Source organism: Sipha flava, unplaced genomic scaffold (assembly GCF_003268045.1).
Source record: "Sipha flava isolate LNK unplaced genomic scaffold, YSA_version1 246_pilon_pilon, whole genome shotgun sequence".
NCBI classification, from domain to species: domain Eukaryota; kingdom Metazoa; phylum Arthropoda; class Insecta; order Hemiptera; family Aphididae; genus Sipha; species Sipha flava.
In genome coordinates this window covers 236,152-261,537 of record NW_020272894.1, presented here as the reverse complement: position 1 = coordinate 261,537, position 25,386 = coordinate 236,152, and the positions used below count along the sequence as shown (strand labels likewise).

Genomic DNA, 25,386 nt, shown 5'->3' with positions numbered 1-25,386 from the left:
TTTTGCCGACCGATTTGTCCACGACCGTTGACCAGTAACGGCTCGTAGTAAATATTCTGGGGTAAAATAAAACTCCATACAACAACGAACAAGAAAAATCCTTTTATTGAAATATTAATTATACTTAATACTTAATTTAATATTTAATTAATATTTTTAACTCGATTTAATGGTAAGTTTTTTTATAAACTGATTCAGTTCTGCATTTTTTTTTTTTATCTGCGAATTACAGAGATTAACGACGGTGCGATGGCACGGAATTACTGTCGTGAATTCAGTTTCAATAGCGTCTATAACACGCGGATTATGCTCCTCGGCTCCAGCCGTCCAACAAGCCTAACTATTACATGTTACGATTGAACCTGTCGGACGTCAGTGTCACTGAAACGGCGACCGTCGTCGAAATTACTAAAATAGTGTTTTCATCGTCGAAATAACTATTTATAGGTTTTGTATTTTTTAACTTATAATAATAAATATAGAAAACGCTGTAACATATTTTCAATAAAAATAAAAATATTTTTATACATTTTTAAATAGTTATTATTTACAAGAAACCGTTTTTTTTTTAATAAAAGAGAGGCGCAGTCTAAGAGTTTCCCCTAACGAGCCGCCCCTACCGTTGATCGCCACCACCCAATGTGAGACGCGCGCGCACGTCGCTTTTCACGCTTTTCGGGCTCATCCGAGGATTTTTTTTTTTTTATTCCATGCGGCCGTTCCCCGTTTCGCGCACGTTATCGTCAACGCCCGTCCAATATGGCACCGACGGAAACCGAGGCTGTCGACTAGGGCCACAGTGCACGAAATCCGTTATTCGACGATCCGCGGTTGGAGAAAAAAACAAAACACACTTTAAGACGCGTATCACGTTAAAAAAAAAAAATACAGTACATTATAATTACACGTACGTTCGTTGATAATACGAACGCCCGACGGGCACGTAATTAGTTTTATTACAGTGTAAAGCGATGTGTACAAACACGGCATCGCGATTAAACGACGTCGTCGGTGGCGGTACTTGCACCCGGTGGTCACTTTCTCCCGACTACTGATCGACGCGTGTGTCCCGGCACCGACCAAAATCGCCGCAACACCGTGCACCCATCGGAGCCTGGTGCGTGTACGTATTTAACCCCCGCAGGTATGGACTATCTTCTATAGGTCTAGCTATGTGTGCAGTCAAGTTACGAATTCGAAATGAATGCGGAACAACAAAATGAAGTTGTACGCGGATTGAACACATTGCGTTTGAAAATACCTGAAGTCTAATAATATAGCTATTTGTGACTCACTCGATGTTTCTGAACACGTATCTGAAGTGCAGAACGCTAAATAGGTACTTTGTACATATTTTCGTATTTAAATTTTTCAGTGAACATAAAATAATCGTCAAACCTTCGGTTAAAAACCAAAATGTAGAGTTCCAAATGTCAATTTGCGAAATTGCGAAATTAAACAATACTTCAATGCTGCAGGTGACGACGAGTACATCACGTGATGTAAAGTTTTTTCTTTTTAAAATTATTATGGTTCAACTCATTAGTAACGATATTTATGACAAGAAATTAAATCTTTTGCAACGGAATATTTTCCACCGTTGATTATACGAGCTAGATATTTTTCCAACGTTCTCGCGGAAAAAAAATCTTATTTACACTAACCAATATTTTAAAACGCTAAGCGTTCTCGCACTACTATCCGTGTTCATTGTCCACAGGTACGAAAATTGGTGCTTATTTGAGAGTGAGATTTATCTTCTTCGAAATATTTGTGACTTAAATAATGTGCATAAAATGGTATACAACGTATATCTTAATTACATGTTAGTGTCAATTACATGATAACAAAAAGTAAATTATTTCATTGATAATACATTAACAATAGCTGATACGTATACCAACTGAGCTAAGCTCGTATCTGGTCTGGTCGTACCTTATTCGAAAGGATGGTACCGTATCGGCTCCCACCAGACGTTAAGAGTTTTACTCCGTACGGGTCCGGATGAGTAACTTTGCCATCGATTAAGTGACCATATTGCATCCCGTTACGATAACGAATTGCTATTCTCACCGAAACTCTCTACATTTTTCGATTACGTGCCCATCACGTTGACGACTAACACTTCCCCCTCGAGTACAGACGATCAGACCACGAACTGCTACAAATCTTTGCACGCCAAATTAAGCACCGATAACTCGGCTGCTCGTCGTAACGTTTACAGTTCCATGGACATTTTGAAGCAGATACAGGCTGACCTCGTGTATAAAGCTCCGCAGCGAGAATACCTGGAAAAAAAAACAACTGTAGACCAGCGAAACATTTGTAATGTTATTAAAAAATCTCCGGATCAATTTAAACCAGGTAAAACTTACCGGAGCGGAATGTGTGAAAAGCGTTCCCTTCGAGTTCGAACCACAAGTTTCGATCAGTTTAATTGTTTTCGATTTATTTTGTATTCGTTTATTTTGCACGTCAACAACATTTTCGGTCGTGCGAACGGTAGTGGAAAATGTCATTGGGGAACCGATACGTCCGTGCCCGCCGGCTTCCGGACTTGGATCCGATGCGGTCTCGCCTTCGAAGGAATGGGCAGCCGTACGGGACCCGATGCGGATACGGACACGTCGGGAGGGGTTTCCGGACGACAATTATCGTTGCGACCGAAGTCGGCGGGACGTCGCGACGTTGCGAAAGGCGCGCTACCGTTGTTGCGCAATGTCGTTCGGTGACGAGCGAGAGACAAAAGACCAGCGGGAACCGTGCGCGGCGGCAGCGGCGGCCGTAACGATGGACCGAAAAGCGTACGGACGTGCCGGGCGGGTGACAACGTGACGTTTTCTGTGCACGTCGCGAGCACGTTTCGCAATCGTTTCACGCGACGTTTACTTTCGTTCGGGTTTCTTCTCCGCGTGACATTTTTGTTTTTCGTCGCCGTCGCCGCTCTCCCTTTCAATCGTCCGCCGGCGTTACCGCGGTATTGTACGACCATTGTTACCGGTACATGCGATTGCTGCAACAATGTACGTACACCGGGTTCTCGGCTTTTACGTCATCGCCGCCGCGGCGACGAAGAGATCACGCGGTCACCACGGATTCGCGCTCGTACGGCGGTGCAGGAATACTGCTTCCGGCGCCGCGAATAACGTGAGTGTACTACCGGACGCAATAGGGTTACACACATCTCTAAAAAGTGAAAACCATCGTTAAAAATAAAACAGTTAATAATTAAAAAATAACAATAACAATTACAACAATTTGTCAACGATTTGATTGATCTACGCACTGCGCACACGTAAAACAGGGATTAGCGCCTATACGATCGTTTCGAGGTCCTACGCGCACCGACGATGCGTTCTGGAGGTATTCTACGAACCAAAGAAATAATTAGTCGCGCATTACACGTTGTGTTTTGTGCATTTCGCTGATTTACAATAACTCTTTTTGTAATTATACTTAAAATTGAAAAACGTCCATTGTTCAGAAACGACTTCTTCTTCGATGTTTGAACGAGAAACGTTTTTTATTAACATACTCGTATAAACGATAACATATTATATTACAATTATATGAATTAACATTGAAACTCGATTTATGTTTACTATTACAGTCTGTCTTAGAACGTTTTGAACAAATAATTAAAAATAATGTAATCGATAAGTTTGTTTTGAATATATTGGTTTATAAAAATTACTAATTACTAATTTATATATACTCTTCAAAATATACCGAAAATGTCTCTACAATGTGACACATTCACAATTTAACGGCTGACAATCTACAATATATATATATATATATATATATATATATATATATATATATATATATATATATATATATCAATAAATTCGTAATAATCATAATCTCAGGTAATGTAAAATTTTTAACATTCGAAATACACAATAATCTTCATTATTATTGATAAATTTGAGTCCGATATTTTAATAACTATTTATAAATTTCTGTATGCGTATTGTTTGTAGACAAATCTAGTGCAACGTGTTCATCTATGTAAATTAAACAACTTTAAAAGATATCACTTAAATGCCTTTTTTAGATAAATATAACTTGGACTTTTTTTCAATACACATCAAAAACTGGTTTGCCACTTTAGCACTTGACTTCTCGAAACTGTCGACACCTCTTTGATCATAACACCGACATCTTCCCGCAATATTATAACTGTTAACCCGGAAATACATACGGTTATGCGTACGTGTGTGTATGTGTACGTCTACGTGTGCGTGTATGCGTTTTTTTAAGGCATTTAATTGATTTGTGTGAATTATAACGATACGGCATACTTTCTCTACAAATACTATAGGCGATTGCTTTTTTCCCTTCCTTTTTGTCGTCATCTCATCCTAAACGTCGTTTGCCCGCATTTCGAAATGGAACAATACTGGCGGAAAATGTGTTACGACGAGGCTAGACGTTTGCGTTTTACTCGCAGTTAACCTCTTTTACCGAATAAGGCAATAAGATAATATTTAAGTATCGCATTACATGACTTTAAAACAACCTATAGTTTATTACAGTTCCGGTACTCTTGGCCCTATTTGTCTTTCATCTGAAAACCAATACTCTTGTACTGTAAGCAATAAAAAATATTATGACTGTTTTGAATTTTCAAATAATTTTTTTTCGATTGGATCGCTAAGTAGGAACCGTTATATATTTACTGATTGATTTAGAATTAAAATTAACACATTTTTAATCATAACTCGTAGAGTAGTTTAATCAGGATATATAAAATAAGGAAAGACTTTTATCTTCTATCATATATTTACAAGATTTTTGAACATTCATAAAAGGCAAAAGTCATATTAGAACTGCAAATTATTTACAGAAAGAAAAAAACTAAAAGAAGGAATATTTTTCCTTTTCCCCCTCTCCATAAGTATACCACTGATGTTGATTATATTTTTTCCTCGAAGACTCGACAACAATATAATACGATGTTCGGTAGGGATTAATTTTTAATTTAATAAGGAGAACATTTAACGACTGGAATTTTTTTTTTAGAGAACATATGTATAAAATAATTATTTATTTAATAATAACATGTTGTAAAAATACCCTTCCCTTCAGGCAAAACTACAAATTACACTATGGGCCTATATTAAAATGTCACCAAGAAAGGAGTTGAGTAACCTGCGTTTTATATCACCATCTAAGTTGTATATTTATTAAGGAATTATAGTGTAAGACCTTCGACAATGATATATACAATGATACTAATAATAAAAAATAATTCGTACATAAAAAATGACAAGAACACTAGACTTGTATTTTACAAGACTATAATGTCCAAGGAAAAAAATTATAATGATAAGATTTTCTTTCTGAAAAATGTTATTATGAAATTAAGTTTTTTGTACATAAACGAATAAAATAAATAATATAATGTAATTTATATATAAACACGTAAATAATGAATTGTTAAGCTTGTGAATACAATAAAATATATAATTATACCTTAAAAAGAAATGCGCTACAACCGTCTACAGATTATACAAATATTAAATGTTAAGAACTCGTCTCACTTTACTTTCTTTGATACAAGACAATGTTCTATTGTTATTTTTTTATTCCAAAAGAACAACAAATCAAGGCATTTAAAAAATGATTCTGAGTGAAACTCAATTTAAGAAAGTCTTGATGTAATTTTTCAAACTTTAAACATACCTCACTATTAATTAAATATTTCTTTCAAGTATCATCTGTATCTATATTCTAATTTAAAAAATGCCGTAAAAAATATTGGAGCATTTTAAATTGGTTTTTTTTTTATATAATTATATCATTATTAAATTAATATTTTATTTTCGCTCAACTAAAATTTTGAAATAAAAAATAATTTAATTTAACTATCATTACATATTTCGAATCGTATTTAATATAAATACATTCTATTAAATATTTATACTTGTCAACATTATTTTCGTAAAGATTTCAATCTTCTTGGAGTCAAGAGATTATCATGATTATTATTACATAAAATAGTTGAACTATTTTATATGTACGATAAAATAGTTGAACTATTTTATCGTACATATAAAATTATGTAAATGCCAGTACGCTGTTTTATTAATGAAAACAATTTATCGACGAATGTTATGATGAAAAATTTTTACATGCATTCAAAAATAATATTCAAGTGCATTAAGAAATAACTTATAAATAATAATATAATACACCATACAACCTTGAAAACCACACGATTATTAGTGAGAATGCAGTTTTTACTTTGATTTATTCATAGATATTATTATAAATTGTACAAAAAAACTAATTTTACATAATAGTCACAAAATTATAAATCATATTTAAATTTATAAAGAAAAATACTGCTGCTTAATATAACTGTGTTCATGTAATTTATTCATAAGCATAAATTAAAAACTCTAAAATAGTAAACACGCGTGCATATTGCATAGACACGTATAAAATAAATTATTTTTAAACTACTTCGTTAAATTAATCACGACGTTACTACATTTTCTTTCGAGCAATAATTAACAAGGATTCCGAACATTATCCGAATTTAGGTCTCTTGTCAAAAACATAATCGTATTATGGAATTTATCTTCCAATTTATAACTACATGTACAATCTATTTTAAATTTATCATGTAATTAATTAAAACGTGTTCAGTTCTTAAGTGCGAATACGATATGGATGGTTAAATTTTATTCAGATTATAAATCTTTTAATTGTTTTAAATCATCACTTACCTATATACTAGAAAAATAAGAATAAAACAATTATAAAATACATGCAGACATGCATCATAAATTGTCATAAACTAGAATCTATTTCTGTATCTTCATCTTACACATTTCCATAATTCATATCTGATTCTAGTTTATTTATTGAACAGTGTATAAATAACTACAGTACTTAATTTCGCAGAGAAAATTCACCAAAGTGTATTCTTAAGGGAGAACATTTATTTTGTTATAACATTTTATGGCATTTATGTGAGAAGCGTTTGTCCCAATATTCCACTACAAATATTATTTTTCAATATGTATCACCAATAATATGTTGACCAAAAAGTTCTTTAAATGACAAATTAGTAAGAAATTATAAATATTTCTGATGATTTCGTATGAAGGTTGTTAATTCTTTAAATATTCTTGTCTACATAATATAAATAAATGTCACAAGGATTAATATTTAATATTTTTTACTAAAATATATTGAAATTAAAATTTTTAACAATATAAAGTTTACAATTTATTAAATTGGTCAAGTGAAATTATTTGAAATCCTTAGTTATAAAATTAAAATAAATACACAATGTATTATAAAATAATACTTATCAATTATAACATACTATATACATAACTATATCATTATAACACAATATTTTAAATAAAACGTAAAATAACTTTTGAGTCCCTTTAAGTTTTAAAAATCAACTATTACTAATACTATTAGGACATTGTTAAATGGTGACTAAAGATTTATCAGTATTTTATTATATTTTAAAAAACTCATAATCATTTATTTAAATTTTTGATTAATGTTAAAACCAATAGTGAAATTATTTTGAACCCTACAGCCAATTATCAAAATGTCTACCTACAACCTACACAGGGCTATAAATGTGTGATTTTAAACGCTAAAGGCCACAGCGATAATTACCACAACTGATACCTATTCATCACATAACATGAACTAAAAAAGCTAAATGAGAACAGGTTTTGGGTGGTATATAATAATAATTTGATTGGCTATTATAGTGGGCGTCTTTAAATTCGAAAAAAATATATTAAAATATCATCAGAATCATAATACTATCTCAGTTTTAAAATGTATTTTTAATTAGTTTTTTTATTCATTATTTGCATATGTCACATTTTTTCGCAGTAATCTATCAAAGTAATCAAACAATTATCTTTTTTAACGTATCAATTATGTTTTAATTTGAATAAATTAACAAGTTTACTAGTATTTCTTAAAACACTTATAATTCAATAATTTGTTAGCTGAAATATAATTAATGGAATAAAGACATAATAAACATTATATTTGTACTCATTTTTGTTCGTAATACGTTATAAATCATACGTTAGAACTTGTTATACTTAATTAATTTCAACAAAAGTATTGTTAACCTATGTTTTTACACTTAGTGTTATAATTATAACACGTTTGAATTTTTAAATTTTAACCATTATGTGTTTGGTCGTTTATAATTATACTATATTCTTAAAAAAAACATTGTTTTAATATTCTAAATATTACCATGTAGTTAACTTAAATTAGATAAAATATTATAATTTTTTTGTTTTTGTTTTTTTCATAAATAATGACGAACTATAAAGAGATTAATTTTCATCAAAATTTGCAAAAAAAATTATTACACGTATTTAATATAATAAAATACTTATATATATATATATATATATTTATTTATTTATTTATTTAAATTCTTTTAATTTATTTAAACTACGACCTGAATCAATATAATTTTAAGGTATTATGGAAAATTTAAGTAGGTATGTAAAAATTTAACTCACTTTATCAGCTAAATTGATTTAAACCGTTATTAAAACAGGAACAGGAAATTAACGACCCTCCAATTTAATGAACTTAAGTTATTTAGGTCATAGTAATAAGTCATCTTGGTGTGATGAAAACTTAAATTTAACTACTAAATTGAGTAAAATTGATTGTTTTTTTCTATTATTATTATTATTATTATTATCAAAAAATGTATGCCTGTATGATATGCTGCATGTAGTTATATTTTATTTATATATTGGAATAATTATTGTATATAATTATACACACACACACACACACACCAAACATACATATATATTTATATGAGAATAAATAGTAATACAGTAATGAAGGTGTTCAAGTTGAAAAATTTACAAAATATTAAAAAAATATTTGGTTTAAATCACGATTGATTAATTTGAAAACCGACAAGATACTGCTAAAAAAAATGTTAATTTAACATTAAAAATTTAATGTTATTAAATTAATTAATTCGTAATCTCTATAAATTAATAAACCTCGAAATAATCTTGAAAACTTATATATATATATATATATATATATATATATCATAATGTAGAATATAATTTTTACCCATTTTTAACAATAAAATACATTTGTGGTAAAAAAAAATAATGTTACTTACAATAGAAATTGTATATCAATGATAATGGTTGTATTTGAAAACCTATACTTAAAGTGTACTATTTGAGTAAAATTAGTATAAATACCTATGATTTAAGGTTAATAAAATAAAATTTGTGTGACACATATTTAGATCAACAATAATACAGGAAATTACAAATCAAAAATGAATTGTATCATAGGGAAAGTATATAATTTTCATACAGTTTAAATCGTGAGAATTAGTTTTAAATCCAAAGTCGTGGGTTCACGTGAACCAATAGCTATTAAAAAGAAACGTGTTATTCTCCTTTTTTTTATTATTCTTAAAATATGAAGGCTATACTATCATCATTGCTATCTTTTTAGTATTAAACATATTTTTTTCTATTTCATATCTTAATAAATAATATAATATAATAATATATATGTATTATTATCATAATTTAAGTATGGTTTTTTATTTTTATAAATTATTACTGCTCGAAAGGTAAAAACAATAAGAACAATTATGTTTATAGCAGTTTAAAATGATTTCTAAAATCAATTTAAATATATAATTTATTACTTATATATATAAATAAATAAATTGTATGAAAATAGTACACATAAGTTACTAACAACAATTGGTTTTTAATTTAATATTTGAAAGCTTTAGCCTTCAAAAATGCAATATACTTTTGTTTATGCATGTTTTTCTTTCACTCACACTTGTACTTTAAATATTTCTTCTCATTTGGCTATTATTACAGTTTAAGCAATAATAATAGAGAAAGCTTATTATTAAATTTAAAATGTATACATCTCATCTGAAAAAGAGATAGTCTTAATGATCCTGTTAATAATTCAATTCGTTTTGACCCGAATATTTGGCCTAAGCTTTCACATTAGACTACTATAATGTAATAATGCAATATAATAAATATTCATCAGTATAAATCAATCACGTATGTCAAAAATCACTTAACTAGAGAATTACACTTAGTCCATCAAAACATTAAACATAACTGCTAAATAACTACACAACTGAATATAAATCCTTTATAACAACAATTCAGTAAAATAATGCATTTCAAAATGCTCGAAGATTATACTTTAATGTAAGATAAATATACGTTGATAAGCAAAACATTGCTTTAATATTTTGTTTTTTTTTATTCTGGATGCCAATATTTTTCATTTAAAAACTTGTTTTAATTATATCAGTATACGAAATTCAAAAATATTTATGAACAAATATACTTATTATAAAATTCAGCTATACTTTTTGTTTTTTCCGTAAATTAAACGAATCTATATAAACGGTTATAAAATATTATTAATTTATACTAATCACTTCCTTTTTGTCGGACTATTAATCTGCATTAGAAAACTTTACAGTAAAACCAAATTCGTCATTAAGAATTTCTATCAAGAAGAGACTTGTTGCATCAGTTCAAAATAAGTTCATTATTTCTGTGTTCGCGCTCGTATGATAATAGCATCTGTTAAAATCGAAATGTCTCAAATTTAGTATAAAATGATACGAAACAATAATAAAAATCGGTGTGCAAAACCACAGCCTATATAATAGTTATCTACGCATTTTGATGATCGTCTCATAAGGACATATAAATTGTACGAAATGTGAACCAAAGCCGTCATGATTTTTGATAATACTAATTTCTTACATCGAGAATACAAGCAAATACGAATCGTTTTTCAAACGGTCGTTGTTGTTTTTTTTTTAAATGTTTCGCGTTCGCAATAAAAGAAACCATGTACTCATTGTTTTCCCGAACGGCCTAGTCATGGCCCATGGATCACAAATCACAACAATAATGACAATAATCATCGCATTGAAACAATCGCGAAACTAATCACGATGGATTTGCTCGGGAAAGGTCATCTAAGCTCCACCGATACGAAGTATGCATGCACGTGTATTACAACCCGTTGGCCGTGTTAGAGTTACGGAGAAAGACGAATAGGAAGTAAGAAAACGACGACGGAGAGAGAAATGAAGACTGCATCTCCCGACGCCGTGCATTCCCCTACCCCAATCACTTTTCCCTCCGCACAGCCAGACACAACTATATTATATGCGCCTTTCTCCTCTTGTGCATTTTTACTTTACTTATTTTTCGTGCAGTTCATTGTCGCCAGTATTTTGTAGAACGGAGTCAGTAGGTTGTGGCCCTGCTCCAGGTGCTCGTCGTTCACATACACGCAGTCTCGTGCACACACTCTTCGGCGGACAACCGACACGCGAATTTATTCGTTTCACGACACTTCTCTCGTACGCCTCTCGCCGTATACACCACGCTTGTACTTCATAACTGAACCTATTATTTTTTTTTTATTTTTTTTTTTTCATAAACCGTTTGCCTTAATAACCACCGCCGGTTTAGTGTAATGTGCAATTAATATAGTACGCGAACCAAATCGTAATCCAATTTTCTTACTGTTATCTGTATAACGAGAATATAGCCTGAAGAACAATGAAGAGTCTCGGATTTACCGAGTACCTTGCCATTTGTTGGTGTCTGTGCCAATGTTTGATATACCATGGTAAGCATTGTTTTCTCTTTGTTTAAATAATTATATTACCGTTTTACTATTTACATTTATTTGTGTGTATGTCGTTCGTTGATATTTCTAATGGTTTAAGATGGTTTAATATGTACTAGGATTTTTTTCATATGAAAAATATTGAAAATATCGTTTGCATATAGTCTGTATATTTTATTTTGCGGCAATTTGTATAAAACTTGTGTAACATAAAATCAGCAACATAATACAAACGTTAATAAGAGTTCACATACCTTCACTGCAGGAAAATTATAAATAAATGCATTCTATTGTCCTTTAAAATACGGATTGTACAAATTGTTATTTTCTTAATTAAGATTTCTAAAAATAAATAATATACTCATCGCTCGTTGAATATTATAAAATGACCGATTAAAGAAACAAATCATCTGTTTTCAGATTCACTTTGTACATATCTATATAGAATAATCCTTTGTCGTAGTAATCATTAATTAAAATCCAATTAAAAACCAGGTCACTATTATTTATACAAAATGTGATAATATTGATTTACTTGTAAAATAAAATACATTTTTAATACTTAAATACCCATTAATGATTTCATCTATATTTTAAGACAACTTATCCTACCAAAAATAATAAAGACAGATTAATAAAATTTTCAAATATTTAATTTAATTTATAGTTTATAAACTAATTTATAAATGTAATATATATTTTAAGTACTTAGATAATAGATATTTAATTGTTTTAACTTAAAACATTAGAATATAACATTTTTTAAACATTTAAGTATTTCATATAATAAAATAATATATAGTATAAGTACGTATGTAGAAGTTAACCTCTACAAAATAATAATTTAAATAAACTTTATTCCTTCTTCACTATAAAAAATCTAGTCATAACCTTATATAGCATAAAACCCTCAGGTCTGCTAATTGAATTAGATATTTAATTAATAATTTTATCTAATGAAATATGCTTTTCAAAATATATCTACTCCGAGGAGTAGATAAGATAAAATCAAATTTAATGTCGGTAGATATATAGCACTACTATGTTGCAATTTTAGAGAAAAAAATTATTAAGATTTTATAGTTCAACCAAGTATTCTGGACCAATAGTACCGTCATTTCTAAAAGAATTTAAAGAATTTTTATGCTAAGAACTCCATCTGTCTGTCAACAATGATTTATATTTAATATATATTTTCTTTGTTCATTTCTGATAGACTGTAGGGTGTGATGTATATATATATAAATACAAATATACACACATTATGAGTATGAAAAAAATTCTGTGTATAACACGTTAGCAAACATTATAAAGAATTTTCGATCAAAAAAAGAATTCTGATTCTGGTCTAATGGAGCAACCCAACCTCATAAATTTGTCACCAAACGCGATCTTATTTATATTTGATAATTGTGTTACATAGTAATTATATCGACATAAGGCAAATAGGACTTAAACAGCAAAAATACAGGTTGGACCGGAACGAATGTAAATGCATGTGAACACATTTGATTAGGTATTTTAATGATGCAAGCACGTCAACGGTTTATCCGTCCCGTAGATGACAAAAGTATAGTAAATTATATCTACGCAAAACCATTTAAGTACGACTACACTTACGTTGAGCTAATTAAAACGTTCGTACTGCTACACACGGCGATGTTTCAAATGATTTAACCAAGAAATAACCCGATCCGGGTACGATCGTTATTATACGACCAGTTCGATCGCGTTTCGTAGACTTTTACCGTCGCGATTTAACGCGCGTTGACATTGAGATACGCGATCAAATCGCGTCGCGCACTGCGGTGTAGTAGCCGCTCGAGCGACTACTCCGCGCGGGGACGGATTTCAAAACGTACAGTGTGCTGGTAAACACGAGACCGTGCACTGATACGATTTAGAAACGAATACGTGTAGTTTTTTTTTTTTTTTATATTTTTTACCCCGACGAGTCCTGCGACGTTTCCGTGCGAATGTTACCGTGCGCCGCGCGAGCACAAAGCGCCCCAATCGTTTTCGTTGCGATCTCGTGGCTCTGAACAACGACCGTCGGCACCCATTGAAACGGCGGAACACGCGAGGAGGGTCGCACGTACGTGCATTATAATGGGCGAAAGGTGGACGTCAGTGCCGCACGCGGTCGATGAGGCGCGCGCACACACGAATGGTGTATACGACGCACACGCACTCGCGTAACAAGTTCGCGTTATATAAACCGACGGGCCGAAGGGAAATGGACGTGCGCCAGTGGCTGGAAGAGAAAAAGCTTTACGGGCACCGAACGGAATGTATGGACGTACGGCTCTGACAGGAAACTGGTTTGTCCGCGTTGTCTCGGCGGACGTGAATAAATCCAAATCATCAATTAACCCGGACGGACGTCGAACGACGGAAATCCGCGCGCGTATCGTCGTGCATAAGCCCCGCCGCGAAGGGTACAACGCCGTCCGACCGACGATACACGTGCAATTGTCGAACCGTTGATCGTCCCGATTTTAGACGAATCGAAACGTTTGCAACTTGCACGTATCCAGAAAACGTTATAACAAAAATAAACACGCCGGTGCAACACGCAACGACAAGAACGGAACGTGAAGAAATTTAAAAAAAATCAAAACAACTTCGTACGTGGTAAACGATAAATATGTTATTGATCTCAACCGTGGACGCGTCTCCTTCGCTTCACGAATCGTGAATTTCGTATTCTCTCTCTCTCTCTATTATTCTGAAAATACCTATACTATTATATGTAAAACGCTTTAATATTTACGTTCGCAGTTAAAAAATAAGTTCTGGACTGGAAAATACGATCACGTCTACCTGATACAGAAATGAAAACGCGAAGAATCCACCGATACGTGAGATAATGTATCCGAATGAACCGCGAACGGTATTGCGCGTCCAATCAAACCGATCGGTAATCGAAAACGAACGTTTACGGGTACGACGATGTGCAGACGATAAATGCGGCAGCGGGCGCGCACACGTGTACGATAATCGTCGAAAATAATCCCAAGGAGGAGCAGAAACGTTGAGTCGTCGGAACGTCAAAACCGCATCGCTCGCGATATTGGTGTGCGGTCAGACCGCACTCTCGCATAACATACGCGTCAATATTACTTATGGCGATGCCCATATTTCTTCGGGCCGATTTGTTGTTTTGTTTTACGCGCTCGATTCTTTCCCGCCGATCACACTCGTCCAATTTTCCACGACACGCCACACCGATTACCGGGCACACACGACAACGGTTGCCGAAGGTACGGGGGGGAAAAGAAAAAAAAAAAAAGAAGAAAAAAAAAACTGGTTCTCGACCTTGTCATTATAATGCTCGCGGCCGGACGTATGTATATTTTATGTACCTCCGCGCGTGTGTACGTGCATAAGAAACGAGAGTACACGCCGCGTATAAATCCATCGACGTGACCGACGATCACGACGCATCCGTAACCGTCACCGCAGACTCGAGACCGTTTTTCTTATTTTTTTTCCCTTCTCGTCGGTATCGGAATTTCGGTTCTGGTCGACCGCGCGCGCGCGGGTTGTGATTCGAGACGCGTCCCGCGCGCCGGCAGTCGGTGGCGCGAGCAGGCGCCGGTGACCTCTACAGCAGCCGCGCGGATAACGTTATAATATTCAAATAGCGTAACTGGAAATCGTCACGGCAGGGAAATGATGGAACCCAAAACAAGACGCGTATCCTGTTACACGTATACAGTTAAGAAGACTTTTATCTAACGGGACGTAACGATGTTTGAAAACGTAGACACAATTTCACATTGTTAAACTGCACTACGTTTATCATATGGGTATGCAATGTTTTCGCGTTCGATGATAGGCTTTTGAAATCGAAACCGGCAGCATTTCTCGACCGACGAAGCGTCGCGCTAGTTACGCGAGGAAGCCGTTCATTAGGAACATTTTTGGACCAAGGTGCAGTGATGTAGTCAGGGGGGTGGGGGGTTCTAAGGGGACTATAGCCCCCCCCGTGGGCCGTGTTTATATGTATAATGTATCTTGACTATATAATAGAATCAATGGATGCTCGTTTTAATCAAAGGCTTATTGATGTTATGCCACTTGAAGGATTTATTCCGGCCAATTTAAATATGTATGACGATAAAAATATTATAAAACCTACTAAAATATATGTCCAAGATCTCCATGATGATACCTCATCTACAATCAGAGCTGACCTGTTCATATGGAGGCAACAATGGACTCAAAATACTATTCCAAAACCGAATTCTGCTCTTGATTCACTCTCTCATCGCACCAATCTTCGACCTAACATTAAAATACTTTTACAATTATTCGCCACGTTACCAGTTACCTCTTTCACTCCGGAAAGAACGTTTTCAGCACTTAATCGCTTAAAAATTTTTTTAAGAAGCACCATATCGGAAAACAGACTGAATGGGTTGGCTATGGCTAATATAAATAAAAAAGAGCAATTCGATGAAAGTGAAATAATAACTGAATTTGCCAGAAATTCGCCTAAGAGGATGCAGCTGTCAGAGTGGAGTAAGTGACTGAACACTGAAACCAAAATAATTATTATTATTATTATAAATTATATATTAATAAATATTTTTAAAACTATACAAAAATGCTTGAATTACGTTTAGAAACTTAGTGATAGATGGTGGGGGGGTTAAGGGTGAATTCTCATATCCTCTCTTACCTTACTTATCCAAAAAAGTGGTTAGCCCCCCTCATTTAAAAATCCTGGCCACGCCACTGCCAAGGTGTAATGTATCCGATTAACACTGTGACGAAAAAAAAATGTATATGCTAAGTAAAATATGCGTTTATCTGTTGTTTTGCGTCGAGTAACTTGATGACCATGGTTTCGTAAGAATGTTGCCCGAAGCCTTTTTCATCCGCATGGTGCAGAACTGCTCTTCTGAAAACTCTTAGTACTTCTACAATTTCGTGGGGATGTCTCGCTTTTTTTCTACTTCATCATTAGTGACAGCATGTAAAATGTTTAAGGATTCATAATCGCATTACAGATATCTTCTTTTGTTGGAACCTCTACAACATCGAGATGTGAGTTCACATCGATCCAATCTTCGTACGCTTTTTCCGAGAGTTCGACATAAGATTCGATCACAATGACATAAGATAAAGTACATTGTAATTACAATACACTAGTTATCGCCAAATAACCGGAATTTTTCGACGACCAATCCGTTGGTCGGTCGATTCAATAAACTTTCGTCGGCCTGTGGAGCAAAAATCGCGTTCGTAGCTACTGGTCGTCGGATGGACCCACACGATAACCGTTAAAACATGGTTTCGCCATGATCTCAATTGTGTGGGGGATAGAGGAGGGGACCTCCGAATAATTATCGATCCTCCACATAATGGGTACAGATACAAATTTAAAAATAAAGTCATAACAAAAAAAATATATAAATAAAAATAAACAAACATACAACTCTAATTGCCCCTATGGGTTTCGCGGCGAGCGGAACGAAATATATATCAACGGGCATTGTATGTACTTGCACGATAATATTATTATCATTCAATTATAATAATATTATTATTAACACTGCCGTGGATCGGCCGACGACCGATTATACACGTACACACGCCCGAGTCGTGGGTTACCGTTATCGTACAGGTATAACATAAGCAACTCGTACCGTATACCACATAATAGGTAACACCACGAACGACGTCGTGCAGAAAAATCAAAGGCGGTAAGTACATGCGCGCGCGCACTTATACGCCCATCGCTCGGCCCTCGCACTGACCGCCTTTCACCGCGCTTGTGCGCTTTTTATTGGGATGCACGGAGAACTCGATTCGCCGGACGGACCTTTAGACAACGACAACCCTAACCCTGACAACGGTAAAAACCACGATAAATCTCAGTGCAACGCGAGATTAACGCAACTCGTACCTGAACGCAATCGAAGCCACTCGGGCGGCGCGTATCGTTTCCCGGTCGACAAACGCAGTCGCGCAAAACTACGTGTTATCGGAACGTAATACGCGTACGTTCCGTTATTCCCTCGTACACGTATGTTTACAACAATTTTTCGATCTCTTGTCCCAACCTAAATCATAGCGCAGATGTGTGTCTATAAGCCAAATTTAGTTCTGTGTTCGTTGTCTCACATCATGTGCCAATATTAGCCACTGCCGACAGAGACGTCTTCACAAATGTGGCGGATTCTCGGACATTTTCTGTCCGTTATTTGCATTGGATTTATGTACTGATTACCGATGAAAATAATGTAGCAACACTCGGAATAAACAGAACCAATCAACTATCTGGAGAAAAAAAAATGTACCGATAATCGTACCGGGTTCTAAATAGTTTGTGTCAAAAAGAAATACCAAAACAATTATTTTTAATTTTAAGCTCTATACACCCGTGTCGGAGGGTAAATAACCTGATCTTACACACCAACGAAATCGAGCGCAGAAATTATGTCGTGTGGTCCAGTAGTCACAAAAGAAGTGTACGCCGTAAAAATGAATAGGCTCAAGGGTTATGTTATATTGTTTTTGTTATCTTTGTTTTATAAAATGATGTGACCCGCGGATCCGTTGAGCAATCCGAACAGTGCGCTTGCCGTTAAATCATACACCTCAGTTCAAACACTTCAAACCCGAAATCTGGTCGGAAATACTAAGAATCGTTTTATGCATATTTTTTTGATTAAATACAAACACCAGTTTTGGTTCAATGTATTATGAGTACTTTAACATTCGATACCACGAGTTTTGGAATGATAAGTATTATACGATACACAAAGTTTTTTATTATTTATTTAACATGTTTTGGTTTAATCTCATACCCGTTTTCAATCTAATCTAGTTGCGCAGATACCAAACGTCGTTTAAAATCTCTAGACATAACGTAATAATTTATGGCTTTGGAGTTAATTACAAAAACCCAACGTCATTTGCGGTTTTCTTATTTCCGTTACACTCTGAAACACACACGGAATATTCTATTAATTTTAATATCTACATAACATGTACACATTACATTGTGCGCCTTTATATATATATATGAATACATAAATATTTTAATAAAAAAATGTATTCATAGACACTGATGTACTCAAATGCGTATTACTCTACGGTTGAAATATCTATCGTGTTTATTAAAATATATTCAAGTCTAGCTATTGTGTGTTTCTGATTCGTATGACAAGTTTATAATAATTTTATTAGTTTGAAGTCAAAACAACTAAGTGTATAATTATTATTAAATTCGAGTATGGAAATTACTACGCATTTCAACTTCACGTAATTTAAAAAATTTATATTAATAGATACATTACGGTTGTATATAATTTCAATTGTCTATACTTAGGTAGGTTTTATTAAATATATGTCTAATGATCGTCTACGTTAATTCACGTAACGTAAAACCAGAAGGTATTACGGCAGAGATCAATGACAATGGTGATTCTGCCAGACAAAAGGATCTAATATCGCATAAAAAAATATAAGCAAAGATTCAAGAACGACCGTTTAACTTATTCTTTGAATTACATTAGTCATTAGAGGCCATTATTATTATTATTATTATTATAGACGCACAACTCACAGCTATGTCGGCATTTTATAAAAATTATTAATATTGCATCCCACGTTTTTCATTTTTTATCATTTGCTTCTTGGAAAGATTTCATTATTTTATACCACACTTATAAGCGCATTATTATTATAAAAATAGTCGTCACAAATAATAATAATTTCTAAAATCATGATGTAAGTGTTAATGTGTTTCAATTAAAATTGAATAATGCGTTACGCTGAAACGTCTAAAGCGTAAAAAATAATATTTCGAAAAATTAAAATACAAAATTGTTCTATTATAAATGTGAATAAATGATTTATCTGTTTAATAATTATTATACGTGCATCTATGTGTATTACATGTATGTACCTACCCACCCGTTGAAGAAAAAATAACCGTTCAGTGTATCCCACTGAAAGGTATACTGAATTTCAGTACCGTTCGGTTATACTGTTGTAAATTACACGTTTATATATAACTTAAAATACATTATAATATTTCGTTTAACTGAACCAATACGATCTTACTAAAATATATATCAAACCATTTCCCAATAAATGATTGTGTAAGTGTATTCGATGTGTATATTTTGTTGTTATTATATGATGTATTTTTTACGTTTCAATTTAAAGATAGCCTATCACGTCGTCATTATACGTACGTTGTTCACGCATTGAATGACAACATAGGTTGGTATATTTGTGTTTTTCATCATTAGACTGAGATATGATTTTCATCGTGTTAAAAAATATAAGAAAAAAAACTTGTTCAAATGTATGAAATAATATTGGAGGGTATACCGTATACCCGTGGTTCTCAACCGGTGTGTCGCGACATACTAGTGTGTCACGTATTACTTTGTAAGTGTGTCGCCAAAATATTATTAATTAAAATTATAAGCTTTCAAAGTATGAACGTATATTATTACGGAATTATGATGAAATAATAAAAGCCGCATATAAAAAAAAATTATAATGATATTCTTATTGATTCTTATTTTTTAGAAATATCATAAAATATAACGTTAAAATCTAAATTTTGTGTGTCTCAAAATGATTCATTTCGAATTTTTCTGTAAATTCAATACACAGGAATAATAAGAATTGAAAATTTCGTTTTGTTTTCAACATCGTACATGTCTGAATCAGCATATTCGATATTGGAAATAACAAAAAGCAAAAAAGATATTGACAGTAAATTACGCGAAAGTTTCATTAACCATTTGCCCATGAATCGAAGACCTATGCAGGCCTGCATATTTGAAAACTAATACTGTTTTTCATAAAACTTTCTTTAAACTTTTTAATTTCAATCAAGAAATTAAGACTTTTTTTTAAGTTTTAAATTTTTAAGTAAAATTTCCAATAATAATCAAATCCATTAATTGTTTCAAGTGTGTCACCATTTTTATAGATCCAAATTAGGGTGTCGTCATACAAAAAAGATTGAGAACCACTGCCGTATACAATATACATAACTCACATATAAGCGTCTGGTGACCAATACAAAATAAGAATGAACTAACTCCTGTTCCTCCTCCTCTACTTACGCAATGTTTTAAAGTTAAAAATTCAAGAGTTTTCGTTGTTACGTGTTCAATATAATACACGGTCGTCGACCGATCGTCAACCTCAAAAAACGTGATCGTGAAATATCGTTGGTATCGCAAAACATTAAATAATAGAAAATTATATGTGATATAAACATTAAAAATAGTCTACGACGTGAAAATTACGAGTATCATAGGATTATCAGACTATATGTAAAACTAATAAAATATTAATAAGTTAAACAACATTCTATTTTAACTTAAGTTGTTATTGTAATCAATGCATAGAATTCGCCCAAATTCTTTGAAGTGAATAAATGGGTTATTTAAAAAAAATAAACCATAACTTTACTAAATTCATATTAATATATACAATGTACACACCATATCATACACTTACACTCTAAGCAGACATTTGCTGATCATTTTATTGAAATCGATTTTAATTTTTTCATTCCATTAGTAACAGTGAAGTGAAATAATCGTCATGAGAGGGCACTCAACTGGTTTAGAAAACTAATATCCTCGACACGAATATCGCAAACGAACTTGTGACAGGATATAACTTACCATTTTGCCCTTCTTCGCAAAGATATACATTATATACATTTACCGATACACCTATAATTCCGTTTCATCCGATTCACTGTGCATGCATACAGACACGATTCAATGCGAAGATCAAATGCTAGTATACGGTGTGCAAACGCATTGTACCGTTATACAACACCGGTATCCTCGTTCCGAAACAATAACCACATGATACATAAATTATGATCTTATTAAAATATACAATTAATACCATTAATTAATCATAATCTTCAAGAAACTTGTAAATGCACATCTTTTCGATCATATACATAATATATTTATATAGCTTTCACATATTTCAACAAAAAGAGACTAAACTATTTTATTGCTATATAATAGTTATTACAATCATAAAAAAATATATAGGTACTGATTTTTTTTCTTCTTAATCCGGCATGTAGAATTGCAGAGACTTCGCAGTAACTGTTGATGATTTTATAATGATGGTGGTTTTATTGGGGAAGTATAAAAACCGCAATCAATGAATCATTAAATTCGACACATATTATGTACGCACTATCTCTTCGATAGAACCGTTTAAAATATTATAAATAATAATAAACTTGATGACGTTGTAAATATAATCGTTTCATAAATGTATATTTGTTTTCTTATTAGTCGCCACACGGCCTATTAAACGAAATAAGTGATTTCAAAGTATACCAATTTTCCATTTACTTTCGAAACTATTAAAATCAAAAAAAAAAATCTAGAACAATAGTGAAACGAGATCAATTATTTTATTGATTTAGAATTTTAAACACGAAGCGGCACAATTTTCTTTAACGCTTACAACCCCGAATGCACCCGCACGATGTTCATAAACGAGTGTCTTTTTAAATTATATTCACGTTTACGCTTATGTCGATGCGTCATCCTATCATACGTATTAAGTAGAGATGAGCAAAATACATCGATTTTTTAAAAACATCGATGTTTACGTTCGATATATCGAAACCCTACATCGATGTTTTTATTGCGATGTATTGAAAAAAATCGATTTTTTTCTAATCCGAAGTCCGATGTTTAAATAATGTATTTATTTAAACATTTTACAATTTATACATAACATGCACACATATAACGTAGATAAAATGTTTTCTTAAAACTTATTAAGGTACACATGAATATTTTTAAACATCGATGTTTAATTGGTTTAGTATGAATCAACAGTAATCTTTTCATGAACGTCAACCGCGCATAAAACCTGCGCACGGTTGCTGTAAAATACTGCTAGAGTAAATATTGTGATCGGTTATGTCCGCAGACGGCGTTACTATAAAAATACGACCGATCAACGTTCGAAATAACGAATGTATAATTGACAGACGTAACGTTAAAAAAAAAAAAATAAGACCAGTAAAATTGAAATACATTTTTATTCCGTCCGTCATCCGTCGGTTAACGATCGAACAAGGAAAAATGTACCCACCTACGTATCTATACACGAGTCTTGATCGGTTTTATTTTTACGAGCTTCTAAAACTTATTTCCGGGATAGAAACGTTACGCGACATTTCGCGGTGGTTGGGCGCAGAGTTTAACCGAATAATTGTACACGTTCGCGGATTACCGATTTTTGGACGGTCATTAAACCGTCCAAAAAAAAAAAAAAAAATTAGCGAAAAAAAAACTGGTAAACGATAACACTCATTTGGATAAATATGTACACACACACACACACACACACACACATACTCGTATACATACGTGTGTGACCGAGTGTTTGTAGTTTTTACGTTCTGGTCAGTAGGTCAGCCACGACAACTGTAGCCGTCGTGCGATGGTCACATTTCTATTTCTATTGTGTGCTCACATGCGTGTGCGTGCGCGTAGCCTAACAAAGAACGAGGCTAGTGACCCTCCGGACCCGACGGTAGAAAGTAACGCGTGTTCGTTCCGCCGTCGACAATATTTATATGGGTGAACGAGGCGCGACGCGACGTCTTGGTCCCGTGTTACGGAGCACCGGGCTGTCGGGACGGCCAGCGCCGGCGGAGTGTTTGAGGGCGAAGACGAAAGTGTTTTTACGCGGTTTTTTTTTTTTTTTCAATGACCGCATTCGTATCGCGTTAGACGTGATTTAATCTTAGTCCAAACGAATGGTTGACCGTTTGATTAGGTTGAACACGAAATCATAATATAATTTTTACCTACCGTACATAAGAATCGTATGCAACACGTGAGTGCGCGGATCTCACTGGTTTTTGCGGCGAACCGTTCCCATCGTCCCTCCAAATCTTAATCGGGATACGGCGTGGTACGTATTATTATTACCTACAATTATCCTAAACACCGACATCTAAATACAAATATACAAATACCTGAATGCATATTACACCCGTCATAGGTACGAGCTTGTCGTACGTGTTCAGATGTAAAAAAAAACAATTGAATGAAACTATACTTGGACGAGAGTTGTTTCGTTGTCAAACCACAGCGAGCGCGCGTGTGTGTACACGCGTTAATACTTTTCTCGACGTCGTACGAATATAAAGAGAGAAAAAAAATGCTTTTTATAAATATTGGTTTTTTTTCTTTCGATCCCGTGCGTATCATAATCCGATGGTATGGGAACTACTTTTCAAATATAAGCCGACGTAAAAAATCCATGCAAATATAACATCTTTGATCGAAACAACCCGAATACGTTGCACATTTTTGCTGTGGAATTACAAAAATCGTGATAAATAGGATTAAAACGTTATTATATGAATATTTTTCCTACATACTAAATGAAAAAAAAGTACATATTGAACATTATATGTGTATAGATATGCGTTTAACTACCTATATATGTAGTATTTTTTATTTTGCACAGGAGTTCTATAGATTTTTAATCAAAATGAGTAACCAACTATATAATTTTATTTAAATACATGCTTTTTTTAACATAAAAATTACGATACAAAATGGCAATAAATTTATACAAAAAAAGCAAATAGGTATAAAAAAAAAGAGTAGGTTTTTTCTAATAGAAATATAAATACAGTTTTAAAGCATTTTTCAATAAGAAGGTTATAAAAATTTTTGGAATCATTTTTGTACAAACTGAGCACCGTAACATTGTTCTTCGTTTTTTTAATGAAATCTAAATTGTTTGGAATTAAAATATATCTACTATTAACCAAGACTCGTAAGAACAGTTTAGAAACATGATTGAAATATTTCACGATTTCGATAATTATTTATTTACGAGTAAACGAAATGTTTAACTGAAAAGTATCTCGATGGACTTAAATAACGTGCATTCTTTTAAATATCAAAAATATCTTAACTTTGAGTTATACATAGTTACTATGTGTTGTAAATTTTTTCACAACAGATATTGTATTGTCCCACGCGACATGTGTGATGTGTCATACGAATATTATTGTGCTTAAAAACAGCAATGTTAAAATGTAATATATGTACTATTTTTTGCACACAATGACACGGTGTATTATTTAATTTTTTGTCAGTACATTCAACACACGTGTATCTAAACTCTACAACATAAACAAACCCATTCAAGTGAAATATATTGTAACGACTCGTATTGTTAATCCGTTGACAAAATTATAATAAATAAAACTATACAGTTCTTCTTTCGAATATTACGCCGAGAAATAAAATTGAATCTGATATAGTGTGCAATAATATGGTCGCAGCGGATGGATATGCCCGAAAACGCTTATTTATGGATATTGTCGCTCGAAAAAAGGATGTACAGTGTAAACAAATTACGGCGAGAGAAGTATTTAATCGTATTGTTATGCTAATAATTCTTACCTCGTAACGTAGGTACAGACACAAAAACATGCATAAGTATTCTGAAATCCTTGTATGTCTTCACAACGTACGTGGTGTGTTAATTGTATTACTTTTTGTTAAAGGAAATTTTTCCGTTGAATTTATAACAAATAAATAATATTAAGACCTATACGTGATAAATCTTTTGGTAAAAAAAAAAAACACTACATGCACACCACGCGTGTAAAATCTAGTACACAATAAA

At 32.9% G+C, this 25,386-nt stretch overlaps 1 protein-coding gene and 1 long non-coding RNA gene across 2 annotated transcripts in view; one reads left to right on the top strand and one right to left on the bottom strand.

Annotated features, from left to right (window-relative positions):
- Positions 1-617: 617 nt before the first annotated feature.
- On the bottom strand, positions 618-13,946 carry LOC112684216. The gene is made up of 3 exons (XR_003148674.1): positions 13,315-13,946; positions 2,376-3,186; positions 618-2,288 (listed from the first exon to the last, which is right to left on the bottom strand). It is a non-coding gene; the product is annotated as an uncharacterized LOC112684216 (long non-coding RNA).
- Positions 11,266-25,386, top strand: part of LOC112684215 (serine protease inhibitor dipetalogastin) — a 25,991-nt gene continuing 11,870 nt past the window's right edge. Inside the window, exon 1 of the mRNA XM_025555599.1 lies at positions 11,266-11,694. Within this exon, the coding sequence (XP_025411384.1) occupies positions 11,625-11,694 (70 nt within the window). The 5' untranslated portion in view covers positions 11,266-11,624. The remainder of the gene's footprint in view (positions 11,695-25,386) is intronic.